Source organism: Sander vitreus, chromosome 13 (assembly GCF_031162955.1).
Source record: "Sander vitreus isolate 19-12246 chromosome 13, sanVit1, whole genome shotgun sequence".
NCBI lineage: Eukaryota > Metazoa > Chordata > Actinopteri > Perciformes > Percidae > Sander > Sander vitreus.
The window spans coordinates 14,249,436-14,264,875 of record NC_135867.1 but is presented as its reverse complement, the minus strand read 5'-3'; the positions used below and the strand labels follow the sequence as shown (position 1 = coordinate 14,264,875).

Genomic DNA, 15,440 nt, shown 5'->3' with positions numbered 1-15,440 from the left:
ATTCCAGACTTGCTTCAGCCAACGAGATCAGATAGCATATGACTCACTCTTATAACCTTTTTACCAAATGTTTTCAAGCCATCAGCATCCAGAACTTTCTCTGTTTACCCCAGCTGTTTCTCACCCCCTAGCCTTTTTACTCTGCCCCACCTTTTCATCCACAGCTTGACACAAAACATATGAACTGCTGGTGGTTTTTCATTCTGGAATGCTGCACACGTGTCTGTGCATGCTCCTGTGCTTCAACAGCAGGTGAAACGACTTCCTCTTAGGGAGTTTCTGTATGTTGCATCACCCATTGAATCATCCCTAACCCAAATGGTCTATGTGTAATCAAATCCCAAAATAATACCAGTAAGAATGAAAAGTCAAGTGTGCTTTGCATAACTAGGCTTCTTTACACACATCTAAAGCTCAAGCTGTGCAATCAGGAAAATCACCAAGTGCTCACAGCTTTGAGCCAGACTGAATGTCTGCCACACACACACACACACACACACACACACACACACACACACACACACACACACACACACACACACACACACACACACACACACACACACACACACACATTCATGAAAGCTGCATTCAATTGTTAGAAATAATGCTCTATTTTATTTGAGCCCATTTTTGTGCTTTGCTGTTTCATCAAAAGAAGTGATTTTGCTTTTTTTGAAACATTCAGAAATACATCATTATCAGGTACAAACAATGCAGCAGGTAGCAGTGCAAGCTTTTCATTAGTATGTCAGGTGAAGAACAGCTTGTGGGGAGCTGCAGGATTGAGTCACCAACCCCCTTCCTTCTTCTTTCCTTCTCATTTTCACTCCCCCTCTTTTTTTTTACCTTTCTCATCCCTATTTGCCTTTTTCTCCACTCCCTTTTCACATTATTCTCGTTTGAAATCATGCAACGAGACACAGCTCACACATACACACACACACACACACACACACACACACACACACACACACACAGTAAACACAGCCCGACATTCACCAGAGCTCTGATATCATTGCAGTGTTTACTCATACTGTTTTCATTTTCTGCAACGCTGATTAGTAATGAGCTAGAAAATACTAAGCAATCACGTGAGGAAGTATTAGGATACAAACTCCCAGCTGTGTCCATCAGGTCTGAGACACTGCACACACTCCTCATGCACAAACATGCAGAAGCAAGGATACTTAACGGACAATGACACTGTGCCAAATTCCATTAACAAATTGATTCCTTGAGAGAAGGGGGAGACAACAAGAAATAAACTTACCAGATGCAGGGGACTTGCTGCATTGTGATTGGATGACAGTCCTGGGGGAGCTTCGGCTCAGAGAGCCAGACACCTTCCCATAGTTCACAGCCTTCATCATACGACACTCTGCAAGCACGAAGAGAAGACAGAAACTATTTGGGAACATCAAATTCCTTCACATTTATTTATTCATCCAAATAGTCTCCAAAACCCATGCTTTTTAGAAAAGTCTACAAATCCAGGGCCTATAGTGTTATAAATCAAAACAAGCAACTGAACTGCTACAAGTGAAGGAATAGAAAACTGCTGCACTCTTGCTGTTGGCACACACAAGATGATGCACTGAGGGAGTGAATATTAAGTGTCACTGTGACATGACATGAGACACACACACACACACACACACACACACACACACACACACACACCTAAATAAAAAGCTTTCAGACAATAACATCTGAAACACATCTCACTTCTGTTTGACTGAACATTCTAATTGTATGGCTTTCTAACCAACTATCGTTTTAATATTTTGATAGTCATGCAAGGAAACACCAAACCACTAACGTATCAACATAGCTGTAATTGGTTTTACCTTCAGGTCCCCTGTAAAAATGAGTTCTGACCTTTACAGGGCTTGTGTTCCAAACGCAATTATTGTGGTGTTTCAGGAGTGAAAGCTTTGACTCACAGAGGTCTGATATTTTACAGACACACACATTCTGATAAATGAGCCATGCGATGATACTCACACACCCTCCCTGCCTCCTTTATCCCCAAAACTTTGCTCCCCTCCTGTTCATTAACCCAGCCCCATTATACATAGCTCATTACCATTTTAGACCAGCGGGAAGAGGAAATTATACATACTGTGTGTGTGTGTGTGTGTGTGTGTGTGTGTGTGTGTGTGTGTGTTTATTATTTGCTTGCATGGCAGTCATTGTGGCCCAGTGATTAACGTACAATGCAGAGTGTTAACATGATGACAGTGTGCCAGAGCTGAGGCAGAGGCGATAATTATAGTGATGCTGGGAGGAGGCGACGTTGTCTGCAGCTCTGACTCTGACTGTCTCTCTGTCGCGTTTGTCACTCTGCTTTCCCATCTGGCTATTGCTTCCTCGTGCCTCCTGCACTGAATCGCTCTCTGTCTTCCAGGGCACGAGGACGTGTCAACTTTATTTCTGTCATCTGGGACAGAGACATTGTTTTTAGTATGTGTGTGTTTGTATTACTGATAATGTTGGGCCGAATCCCCACAACAAGCATTTACCTTAGGGTTAAAAATTAAGACTCAGCATTTGGTGAAGGTTATGGTTAAGGTTAAGGAATATAGAGGTTATGGGTGAGGTTAAGGTAAGCTTCCAGTGAATTAAGAAAGTGCTGAAAGTCTATTAAATGTCCTCAATATAACAAAACCAAAAAGAGTTATTCTTTATAAAAGATAAGAAAGATATATGTGGAGACTAGGCAGAGCTGATTTATTTATTTTTTAATACGATGATCGTGGCCTAAACAACATTTAGCCTATTTTATAAATACATTGTATACTGTTTTAGAAATGCAGATTTTCACCAAAATAACATGAAGTTTAATTAAACCAGGTTTCTCAAAATGATGAAATAATTAGAGCAGGGTCATATCTGATGTCTCCATCTGTATTAAAATGTCTCGCAACTCCGTTGTTAACAGTTTTTCCATCAAGATTTAAGTCTAAATCACTTACTAAGATAGGTCTGAGCCTAGCCGGATACAAACTGGACCAATTTGCAAACTATGAGGAATGTTTGGATGATGTTGCTCACTTGCCACATCTTCAATCCTCTGAACTACCTATTTCAAATAAGTGTTATTAATTTAAAATGAAGCAGCTGCATGGCCTATTTTAAGCCATTTCTCAGCCACATTCGGAGGAGGGATTGTCCCAATCCCAAGTGCCTATGATGTATTTTGCCATGAAATGCAGACTTTAAATGCATCAAGAAAATAGCCCTAATATACTCCAAAGTAGTGGAAAACAGTGGCCATACTTGCTGCACTGTTTTGGTTTTTCGTGTTCACACGTTTACGTTACACAGACCACCGAGGCTACACAGACATGGAAAGGGAAATTTCAGCTTAACTTGCAGACCATAAGAAGTGTTTCACTTCTTGTCTATAGCTGGTTACTACGACAAAACTACGACCATCGTCAGTAATTAATCAAAATGCACAGAGTCACAAGGTCACCAAAAAGAAAGTAATGGAAACAGCTATCCATTATATTTTTCAAATGAAAGAACAGTATTGCGAAAGAGAGGGAGAAAAAAAGAGAAAAAAGAGACAGACGGGGGAAGGAGATGGAGGTTGGCGACCCAGGTGGGATGGATATTATTTAACGGATGAAGGGATACAGGGGAAACAAATTAATTGAATAAACCTTTGAACAAAAGCCAGTGCACACTTATTCATGTAGGAGATGAGAGATGAGAAGGTGAGAATACAGATGAGCACTAAATGGCGGGACTCTTCAGACAGTGAAACACAGATGGGTGAAGTGAGGACAAAACGTATCCTCAGTAGACCTCGGTGGGGAGACAGGCAGAGACGAGGAACAATGAGGTTAGACGATGGTTTAAGTGCAGCACAGGATAATGGAGGAGAGGAGGAGTGGCAAGAGTCAATGGAGCGTAATAAACTGGACAGCCTACACAGACCTCTGCCACCTGAACCAGGGAGATGTGTCTTATACAGGGAAGACAAGGAGTACCGTGCAACTGAAAAGACACAAATGGGGGACAAAAACGGAGAAAGACAGACAAAATGAGTCAACCTAAAGAGTATGGAAGATTTAAAATGCCTTAATAAAAACAAATCAAACAAAGAAATAAAGTGAAAAACAATGCACATTGTCAAACGTGTTTCCTTTTTATTTCATCTATTGTATTATAATTCATGAAAAACATATTTCAAAATGACAATTATTTAGCTTTTTGTCTTTAACAAGTGAATTGTTTTACATTGTGACTTTTCTATGCCACGTTGAAATGTTTTTCATTTAATTATAACACAGTTATACATGATACAATACATATATAAACTGGGAATGAATATACCAATGTGTATTGTATTTCACTTAATTTCTTAGTTTAATTTGTTTTCAAATCTTCCATAGAAGAGAACCATATTCTGACTAATAAACAGAAAGTAGGACATTGATTTGGCTTTGATATGTAGTTATATGATTTGCTAAGATACTGTACTCAAAACCACATTTGGCTATTTTTACTACTTGTCCACCAGTGTGAAACAAATTCAGGGATGGATGCCCAGGGCTCTGTGGCACTCTGCCAGGGGGTCTGTAAAAAGTTTTCAGATTCATTCATTTAAATTATGTTAATTATATTAGGCTTCGTAGTTCAACAAATAATATTTTAATTTTTAAATCTATGATGGTTGATAGATTACGTTGTGATCTAACAAATCTATGTCTGAGAATCTGCAAATACGTTTATTACATGTCTAATATCTTTCTAATACATTTCTCTTGTGTTGTTCTTTCACATAAGTAAGGCTATAGAAGTGTAAAAAATAGGCTACATCAAATTATTCCAAGGGACATACATGAGGGGGGTCCCCGTTATATTCTTTATCTTATAAGGGGTCCTTGGCTGAAAAAATTGAGAACCCCTGGTCTATGGGATCAAGTAGCAGCTTTCCAGAAAAGTGTTTGTAAGGAAATAAAGTTTCTCAATTGACAAAAGGGTTTAAAAAAACAGTACTTGCACACGAGCATCCAAACAAATACATTATAGGTGGAACCTGTAAACAGGAAATAGAAAATGTGTCAATTACAAGAGGTACTGTAGAATAATCTTTGGAGAAGTCTAGCGATGTATTTCTCTGGTGGACAACCTTTAAATAATCAAATTGTTGCCCACTGCACTGACCTAGGCTACATGGCAATGTAAAACTACCAATCTGAAACTAATTGTTCCCTAATTTTAAGAGTTATTGAAACGACAGAATAATGTATTAGAACAACCTTAGAAAATAGCACACACACAAAAAACAACTTGTAGACAATCAGAAAACACAGCTAGGGGCAGAAAGGAGAGGGAGAACATAAGAGGGGCACACCGAACAGTCAAATGTGAAATGTCAGCATGGAAATGGAGGACCTACTAGTCCCCTCACCACTCTCGTCCAACATCAGGTCATCTTGGTAGCGGAACTTTTCCGGTCCACACGCCACAAAAACGTCCTCATCGCCAAAGAAGTCTTGCAGACACGACACCTGTAGACAAAACAGGCAGATGAGTTCAATTATTATTTTCCCACATCCTTTATTATCGAAGTTGAGCACCCTTACTCTTTGTCACTCTCACGCTCTTTTACCTTTCTACGTTAGGAGCTGAATGCCTTCAAGGGCACCTCAACTATTTTTTGAGGAAAGGAGATTTTTTTACAACAGCATTTTACCAGCTGGTCTACAAATTTATAAAAGTATTTAGTCAAACGTCTATCTTCCTTACTTCTAGGCTGATACCGTGCACACATATGCACTGCATACAATAGAAGACACAATCATGCACATGCTCACAAAATTGACTTTCCCTCCCTGTGCCAATGTGAAAAGGCACATGCACTGAACACCAGGGGAGTCTGTTTGTGCATGATTGTTTTGTTTGCATGCTCACTGGTGACTGAATGATGTCCCTGAGCTTCAGCAGAGTATTGTTTCTGCAGTTAATCAGTCTATCAGCGACTATAATGAGACCTTGCTGACTCACTAATTTGCTGATGTGCTGCAGCACGTGCACCGGACGTCCAGAGCAAGCAAGTGGGGGGTCTGTTCCCTGAGCATCTTATGAATGGTAATGAGCGAATGGAAACACAGAGAGAAACCTAAGAGGGAGAGTGTTTATGAGCTACAAAGAGAGATGAAAAAGTGGTACGACAGAGAGAGCGTCTATACCTGACTCAGAAAAAAAAACGCCATCTTAGTGAGTCACTGTCATTCTTTGACAGACTCTATACTGTGAAGCTAATGCCGAACCTACAGTGACATGCTGACAGGCATAGATTGGGTCACTAAATGCAACACAATAGGAACAGGATCATTAAATAAGAAAGGGTTTTTGGTAAAAGCAGAATTTTAATCATTTTGTCTAATACATTCTTCATAAATCTTCAATGTAATCTTTAAACATGTTCATTCTGTCCACACAAGACAGCTGCTATTTGGCTTTTTAATCTATAAACTCACCCTTACTCTACTCACCCTTACTCTACAGGAAGACATCTCAGCAATAGGGTGTTTGTTAGGACAAATAGGCTAAGAAACACGCTGCTCTTCATTGTTTTCTATTTGATTTAGTCGACAGCTTATTCCATATCTGATCTAAACTCTGCATGATTTACTCAAACAACTTTAATTACACCCCACAGGCAACCATCACATTGCAATCCCAAGCTATCTATTCCAAAATATATTTTGTGTACAGTCAGAAAGAGATTTATGGGAAGACAATAGTTTATGACACTATGACAAATCTCACACCAAAAACCTATTAAGAGCTATTACACTTTAGGCTGCATGCATGTCTAGCACCGCCTGGAGTTAACGCATAAACACAAAGCTACCTTTATTGCATTTTCATGGCAATTAACATCCTAGAATCCATTTAGATCCCTATTAGCCAATCAGCCCAAAAGAAAGTCACAGCTAATCTAACATTATCAACAAAATACCTAATAAACAAAGAAGAGGACATTCTGTGTGTGGGTGTATGTGTAGATGGGCGTCATCCTCCTTTACCCCCCACAGGCCCCACAGGGAGACAAAAAACAAGTATAATCTCAGATATAGACTCTCTGTGGAGTATGGATCATTTTCATTTAACTTTTCAAATCAAGGCTCACTGTATGTGTGTGCGTGTCTGCACATTCGTCCACACATCACATCAAACCCATTTCTGCACAGGCATATACAGGTACTTACTGACTTATTGCGTGTGTGTGTGTGTGTGTGTGTGTGTGTGTGTGTGTGTGTGTGTGTGTGTGTGTGTGTGTGTGTGTGTGTGTGTGTAAGGGATATTATTCCAGCTTCATAACAGAGTGCATATTGCTTTGTTCCCTGATATCCCCTGACAGTGTGTTGGTGATTATTTCAGGCGCGAGCGGCTCCACTTCCTAACAAGCTAACTGTGATAAAGATGCTGGTGCTGTTAACATTTCTCCAGTGTGATGATGGACAGCCTTGGACGCTTCTACCTCTAATAGTGCTGGGTTTCTTTTTTACTGTAAGTTCACATTACATCACATTTTCATCTTTATATAAATGTTATGTTGCTTGCTGTTGCATAGTATCTGTTGTGTCCACTGGGCACAGGACATTTCCAAGTAAGCTCTTACACAGAACATGTGTTTCAAACATGTCTGACTGCTGCTACTGAAGTCAACCAAGCAACAGGAACCAAGAGGAGGTTGCTGGAATGAGGCCCTTTGAAGCTGCTCATCCCGAGATAGAAACTGTAGCACTACCAATGTTGGGTAAACAGGGAGGGAAGAACACATACAGAATGTTATCAGAGAGATGGACAGAAAGAGGAAAGTGTGGGGAAATAGGGACAGTCTTCATGTAGGGCAGCCTCTAAGGGCACCTTTAAGGTGATCGTAAACTAATATGGAGCAACACACAAACACATACTGTATACTGAGAGGGGTGTGAAAAAGTATGGTTGCCATAGTGATAATGCCCTCTAGGCATTAGTGCATGGCTGGTGTGTGCCACTAACTGCACGATGTGCACACTGCGATAGAGAGCTCTATCATTCATATTTTATCTACTATGGGCACGAAACTCTACAGAACTGTGTCATTCACACAAATCCACATACAAGTGGCACATGGCCTGGTTAATATTAAAATACTTGTGCAATGTCTACTGTTTAAAAAACATGATGTTGAGACAAAGAAGAAGAAGAGCTCTCCTTAAATGCAGACCAATGAATGATGGAGAGGAGAGGGAACTGGTAAAGTTGAAAAAAGATGAAAAAAGAAATAAAACAAAAACAGTCAAAGATGAAACCACTAGCCAAATCCCCTGAGTTAGAGAGGAAACAAACAGACAGAGGAAATGAGCAACCGAGGAAGACATCTATTCCTGACTGCTGCTCTGAGCCCTTCTCTGAGCCCAATGATAAAACAAGCCACTTTGATGTATCTGGTGCTGCGTTCTCACAGAGAACCAGCGCGGTTACACAACATCCACCGCTGCTAAAACAAGAACAGGAAGAAACAAACTGCAAAAAGAGAAAAGAAAAGAAAAGAGAAAAGAGCAGAGGAGCAGAAATTGGCAAGTTCATAACCCTGCCTCACCTCTTTCACACATCTTTATTAAAGTATGAAAATGGCTCTAATACTGGGTGGTCGAAATGGATGAAAACACTTCCCTGCATTAAAAAGGATCTATAATCGATTTAGTCAAGCATCATTAGAGCAAAACAGAATCAAGACTTCAGGAGCAAGGCAGAGGTTTGACAGGTTTACGGATTGTGTGTCACATCTCACATGCCTGACAAATAAGCCTCTTCCATTATTCTCCACTGCCACCATGACTGACTGACTGACTGACTGACTGACTGACTGACTGACTGACTGACTGACTGACTGACTGACTATCTACTGTATCATGTTGCTGTCCATAACAAAAGGGCAAAAGGACATTTGTTATATATGTATCTAGTTACAGTAAAACAAGAATAACAGAGAGGCTAGCACAAAAAGATATTACTTAATCAACGAAGAGGTCTGACCTATAGATGTGACCATCATCTGCTCCTGAAAATGTCTTACACAACGAATGATTGTTCACTGAGTATTTCTCAGTAAACCATTTATGTTCTCACTACGCCACCTAGTGTACAATCACCAAACACCTATTAGAGTGTCTGTTTCTCTCTTTCCCTTGTTTGTTCGTCTTATCTTGCTATGTTTCTTTGAGATTAAATACAAACCACATTTAAGAAACCAGCTGGTTTAGAGCAGATATGGCACTGCAATATTCTTTGCACATCATTAGTGCAAAGGTGGATCACAAACGGAGGCAAACAATCACTGCCGCCACATGGTGGCACTGTTTAATAACTACATGGTGTGGAGAGATTACTTTAACAGGCAACACAACAAATACTCAATTGCAGTCCCAGCAGAAAAGCATGGTTATAGACAAGTTATAATGGTGTAAATACACACTAACCACCTGGATTTTAAGTCGAGGATCAAACAGAATTTGAAGGATATAGAGATATATAGAGATAAGTAATGATAAAGAGATAACTTCTGCTCCATACACAACATAAAAGATCAATATCAACATGTGAATCACACAGGAACTTAAAACCACATGAGGTTTTATTAGAGTAAGCCAACCACAGCAGCAGGCAGATTAAAGCATTTTTAAATCTGGGTCTCTGCAGAGCAATACATTTGGTCTATATCTGTCAATCTGAGTGGCTCTTTGTATGGTGTATGTCATGAGGGATGTCTGTGGAGCTGCGGTGCAGTTTTAGTTTAGGTGCGGGGGGGGGGAAATATGTGGCAGGAGACCAACAGCTGTAACAGTTAAATAAAATATATATACTGTATGGTGAACTTTATCCCAACTCACTATGAGAACACACAAACATGGCCATATGTCCATACACAATCTTATCTGATATTTTGTAAGGACATGCACAAATGACTATAGAGCTACATACACACCTGCACTCCCTTCTGAGTACCCCAGTGGTGCAGAATTTTAGATTTTGTGTTCAAACAGTCTGTCTGGTTCTCGCCAGCAGCTCCTGTGAATCAGCTGCTGTGAACAAATGATCAGTGAGAACACTGATCACTCTGCTCATGTAGATCGGCTATTTCTGTCTCCCTGTCAGATTTCAGGTCTACTTGAGGGCTTGTGAGCTCCTCGCTTTTTGGTTGGAGTTTCTGACAGCCACTAGGAGAAGGTACATGTGTACCTTAAGAAAAATAAACAAAAGTAAGTTAGTTATAGTTAGTGCCGAAACAATTAATCAATTAGTTGAACAGAAAATGAATCGGCAAGCATTTTCAGAATCGTTCAAAAATTCTTAACATTTCCTGGTTCCAGTTTCTTAAATTTTCTCAGATTTGCTGCTTTTCTCTGTGTTCGTATCTTTGGGTTTGGACAAAACAAGACATTTGAAGACATTACCACTGGAATTGTGAATTTTTATTTTCAATATTTTCTGACATTTTATAGAATAATGACTAATCAATTAATCAAACAAAAATATTTATCAATAATGAAAAATATCTTTAATTGCAACCCTGGTCACAATACAGTGAAAACAATGCTGTTTTGATTGAATTGTGTGTGTGTGTGTGTGTGTGTGTGTGTGTGTGTGTGTGTGTGTGTGTGTGTGTGTGTGTGTGTGTGTGTGTGTGTGTGTGTGTGAGAGAGAGAGAGAGAGAGCTTGGTCTTTCTCTGATAAGAAACAGAGGTATCTCTCTGAGACTAAAACAAACAGATGACTGCAGAGCCAGAAGAAAAAAAAATAAGAGAAAAAGAGATTGAAGACTCGACCTCTAATCTCCTGCGCCACAATAGACTCCCAGTGGTTACACAGAGGACATGGTAAGGTCAACATTATCCTGCCCACAGAAAGACCACATTTTGGAGGGACGAGCTGTCGCTGCACTCTGTCAGGGGAGATAAGCTGAGTGGAGCTGTCCGTGGTGCTGAATCAACTGCAGCTGGCCGGCAGGGCACGTTGTGCTGCTCTGAAACTCTAACCACAGAGAGGCCGAAGAGACAGACAGATGGATACTCAAAGACTCACAGAGTAACAGATGGGTGTATTAATACAAGATAAAGGGAGACAGAAACAGAAAGGGCAAAGCATTTGTTGCAAATATGCAGAGCCTTTGAGGTGAAGGACTAAAAAAGGTGCAAAAGAATAACAAAGCTTTAATATTTACACAGCAGCGTGTTGGGGCTGCGACAGACATCATCAGTGTGTCAGAATTGCGAGCAGTATGTAGCCTAGGGGTGCGAGCATAATCAATATAACTAAATGGATTTAACATTAATTTGCGAAGAACAGAGTAGTTTATATTGTGGCAAAACCTTTTCTTCTCTGTCTCTAAATGACAGTAATCTTATTAAAATTAGCAGTGATCGATTGCTTTAAAACAGGTCAATATATCTACATTTACTAGTCATTGAAATACTGTATGTTCACTGTATGAGTATATTGTCTTGTATTGTGATGATTACTTAATAAATGAATGGCACATGCCCATTTTTGACGAATACATTGACTAACATCCATAGAGCCTATAGACCAATCTGACTCCAGTACAGCACTAAAATATGCTGACATTGGAGGTTATGTAGGGTTAGCACAAACAAATCCTTTGTCATTGTCAGGAATATATAGCATTTTCAAATATCTGCAGAAAGATTCTCGTTCTCACTCTCAAAATGAAACTGATAAAATGCATTTTCTTACTCTCTAGGGGAATTTAAATAATCACCTCTCAGGCCAAAAGGGAGACACACAGAAACAGGCAGACAAAGAGCCACACCGACTGACAAGAGCAAAGGTAGACAGAAATCGATCGGAAAGAGGCATGAGGAAAGGATAAAACCATCTGCACCCCTGAGGGAGAATTCATAAACTGTATGACCTTGTGCTGCTTCAATCAGCATGCTGCGTAGAGACGACTGACAGGGGATAGGGAGCGACAGGAAGGGTTGGGAAATGAGGGAAGTCAGGAAGAAACACAAATAGAGGAAAAGAGGGCAGCAATGACGTGAGGCCAATTAGCTGTGCAGCGGGGCTGAGCTGGCACTGGTGTTACTGCGTTTGCCTAAAACCAGCACAGCAGACTGGCTACTCTGTTGCATAACAACTTATGTAACAGCTTCTGCTCTCCACAGGGGGAGTGCAAACTTTCTTTTGGAGCTGTATATGTGTTGGTGTGTGCATTTTCCTGCCCTTCATGTGTCTAAAGGGAGCCAATCATGAAACTAATAAAAAATAAGTAATAATAAATTATGCAGCGCTGTTCCCAGAAGGACATATATCAGGCACAACATAGCACCAGCCTCAACTTCCCTCTTCCAAGCCTTTTCTTTCCAGTGTTCCAGTTTTTTAGGGTCTCTTCAGCTTTACACCATCTCTCTTGTCTGCATGATGTCTTGCTTTTATCTCTCTCTCTCTCTCTCTCTCTTTCATTGCATACTTCCATCTCCCCCGTTATTGATGTGTGTGTGTGTGTGTGTGTGTGTGTGTGTGTGTGTGTGTGTGTGTGTGTGTGTGTGTGTGTGTGTGTGTGTGTGTGAGCATACAAATACATATTATAAGTGTGCTGAATTAAGAAGCTAAATGTGTAAGTACACAGGTTACAAGAGTGAGTGAGTTTGTTTCTTAGTTTAGTTACCTCTGACAGTTGAGATATGTTGGTCCCGCTCTTTAAGCAACTAAAAGCATGAATCTGGGACACAATATTTCAAATGCAGATTTGGTTGAGAGAGATTAGGGACTGAGTGAGTCAGGAAGTGCATGATTCAGACAGTGTGTGTGTGTGTGTGTGTGTGTGTGTGTGTGTGTGTGTGTGTGTGTGTGTGTGTGTGTGTGTGTGTGTGTGTGTGTGTGTGTGTGTGTGTGTGTGACTCGGTTCTCAACAGTCTGCCAGTGCTGGAAACATCTGCCATCGATCCTAATTTGGCAGCAGGTCCTCTGACTACAGACAGCCCTCCAATCTGCCACAGTCACTCTCTGCTGATAAACAGAGACACACAAGCTAATTGACTTAATGAAAAAGAGACAGACAAAAAGAAATACAATCTGAAACAACACTCCCTAAATAACCTGTTTACAGACAAAAACAGCAGTTTAATCTAAGTATTTCTGCTGAAATGCTCTACAAACATTATCAATGTAATTTACTGCAAATACACTGTATGGCATATACACTGTATACTAGGTGCATGACACACACTCATACACTCCTCCCCCTCTCCCAGCTGTGACTCAGCAGATCAGCAGGAGCAGATGGACTTTGCTTCCCACAATCCTCTGCAGAACAAAAAGTGACATCATCATCACAATAAATCAAATAAAAATTAAAAAACAGCTGAATGATTTGTATATGAGCTGAACATAATCACTGCACTTCATAATACACAATACTTTTCAGTGATGTTGCCAGAGCACCCTCTCTACAGTCCCTGCAGAGCTGGATACAGGCCAATGAGGACAAAGGAGACAGGGAGGGAACACAACTAGGAAAAAGTAAGAGACAAACTGAGAAAATGAAAAGGAGATGAAAAATGAAGATGGGATAGTGCGGCGGAGGACACAAAGACAGAGAGAGGGAGAGGGGAGGAGAGAGGGAGAGACAGAGAGTAGATGAGAGAGAGCAATGCCATATGTTGCAGCTCTAGGATTTGGGGGTGCATGCCGAGTGTGCTAATTAAATGAGGACTAAATAGCTGTAGTAACAACGGCATGTTGACAGCAAGAGACAGACCGACCAAAAGTAAAGGAAGTTGAGACAAAGAAGATCAGAGGAAGTTTGAAGGCTGATGGACGTGAGGAGAGCAAATTTGGTGATAGGAAAGAAAACAAAACATTACATAACAGGAGAAATAATGATGCAGATGGAGAGAGTAGCAGAAACAGTAAAGGGTGGAGAGAAAATGAAATGGGATAGACAGAGAGAAGGAGGCTATAGAGAAAACAGAAGATAAAAGGATATTAAAACCTCTTCAGCCTTGCCAACGAGAAGAAGAACAGGCCAACAATGCGGTTTCAGACGTGAGAGCTGCACTGCAGATAGTGAACAAGTGGTTCCTCCACACTCTCCTCCTACATATAAACTCTATATAACATGTGCTATTTAAGTAGTTTGAAAACATGCCACATGGGTGTCTAATATGGGGTGAACAAAAAATAATGCTTGACAGAAAAGGACATAAAGTCTAAAGTAACTTGTTTACAATTAGGAATGTTGCTACAAGGACTGATCATATCAAGTTGAATGGCAAGTAACATCATATGCAGTGGTAGTAAGCACTTCGGTGCATGACAACAAGCAGCTCTAACAAGGTCAATTCATCTCCACAATTTTCAAGTGGAAAAAAAAGGTACATTATTTGATGTCGAGAATACTTAATACACAGACAATATGCACAAAAAATAAGAATGTGCGCCTTCAGCTACACTAGCTACTCTGTGAGGCCGTAAGCCTTAGAGCAAAATGCTAGCATCAGCATGCTAACAATGTAAATGCTCACATGCTGATGTTAAGAAGGTATTATGTTCAACATCTTAGTTTACTGTGTAAGGATGCAAGCATTTGCTAATTAGCAATTCCTGATGGGATTTTGGTCATAAACCAAAGAAAATAAAGTCCATTCAATAATTAATGAGATATTTCACTAAAAGCCAAAGAAGTTAGTGTGCTGGTGGCACTAGAGGAAAAGTCAGATGATCACAAAAGTCACAAAAGGCTTCATCCTCTGGGGATTATGAATGTCTGTGCAGAATCTCATGCCAATCCATTAAAGCTTTTGAGATATTTTAATCTGGACCTAAGTGCTAGCATGGCTAAAAGCTAGAACAGCAGTCACAGCAGGATATGATTCATACAGTATCTCACAGTATCTGTCCTACCTTTGTAGCACTGGTTGCAATAGCGATTTAGTTACTTTAAAGTTAAGGGTTCACCCAAATTACAAAAACAGCAATGTCTCTTTCCAAAAACAAAGTCCTGGGTACTCTGGATAAACTGTGAATTATTCAGAGTACCTAGACACAGTTCCAATGATAACTGCTCACAATGTTTGATAAGATAACCCTGATGATGGGTTTAGAGTCTAATGATTTGTTTTATGGAAATTGTAAGATCCAGAGTGTTTAGAGCTTGGAACCATACTAGGGACATAAAAGGTCAGAGTATCTCAGTCTCTCCTGCTTGAATCTTTTGTGATTCCCCTAACTTTATGGAAGTGCAACACTAAATTGCTGGAGTAGCCTTTTAAATGGGATTTCTAAACAAAAACTGGGCAAATAAAAATATAAAATGTTTGACATTCGGATCTATTAGAAGTGTTTTGTGTAAGCCCTCTCAGTGTGGAATGGTACCTCTTGCCCATGCTAAACCCACTATGATA

At 40.1% G+C, this 15,440-nt stretch overlaps 1 protein-coding gene across 3 annotated transcripts in view; it reads right to left on the bottom strand.

Moving 5' to 3' along the window:
- The window catches only part of dclk1a (doublecortin-like kinase 1a), a 42,513-nt gene that overhangs the window by 21,774 nt on the left and 5,299 nt on the right, over window positions 1-15,440 (bottom strand). For 2 of the 3 annotated variants that reach the window (XM_078265812.1, XM_078265814.1), the window contains exons 3-4: window positions 5,429-5,528; window positions 1,274-1,381 (exon numbers count right to left, since the gene is read on the bottom strand). In XM_078265812.1, the coding sequence (XP_078121938.1) occupies window positions 1,274-1,381; window positions 5,429-5,528 (208 nt within the window). Of the gene's footprint in view, window positions 1-1,258; window positions 1,382-5,428; window positions 5,529-15,440 lie in introns of all 3 variants that reach the window. The other variant, XM_078265815.1, reaches the window with a different exon arrangement.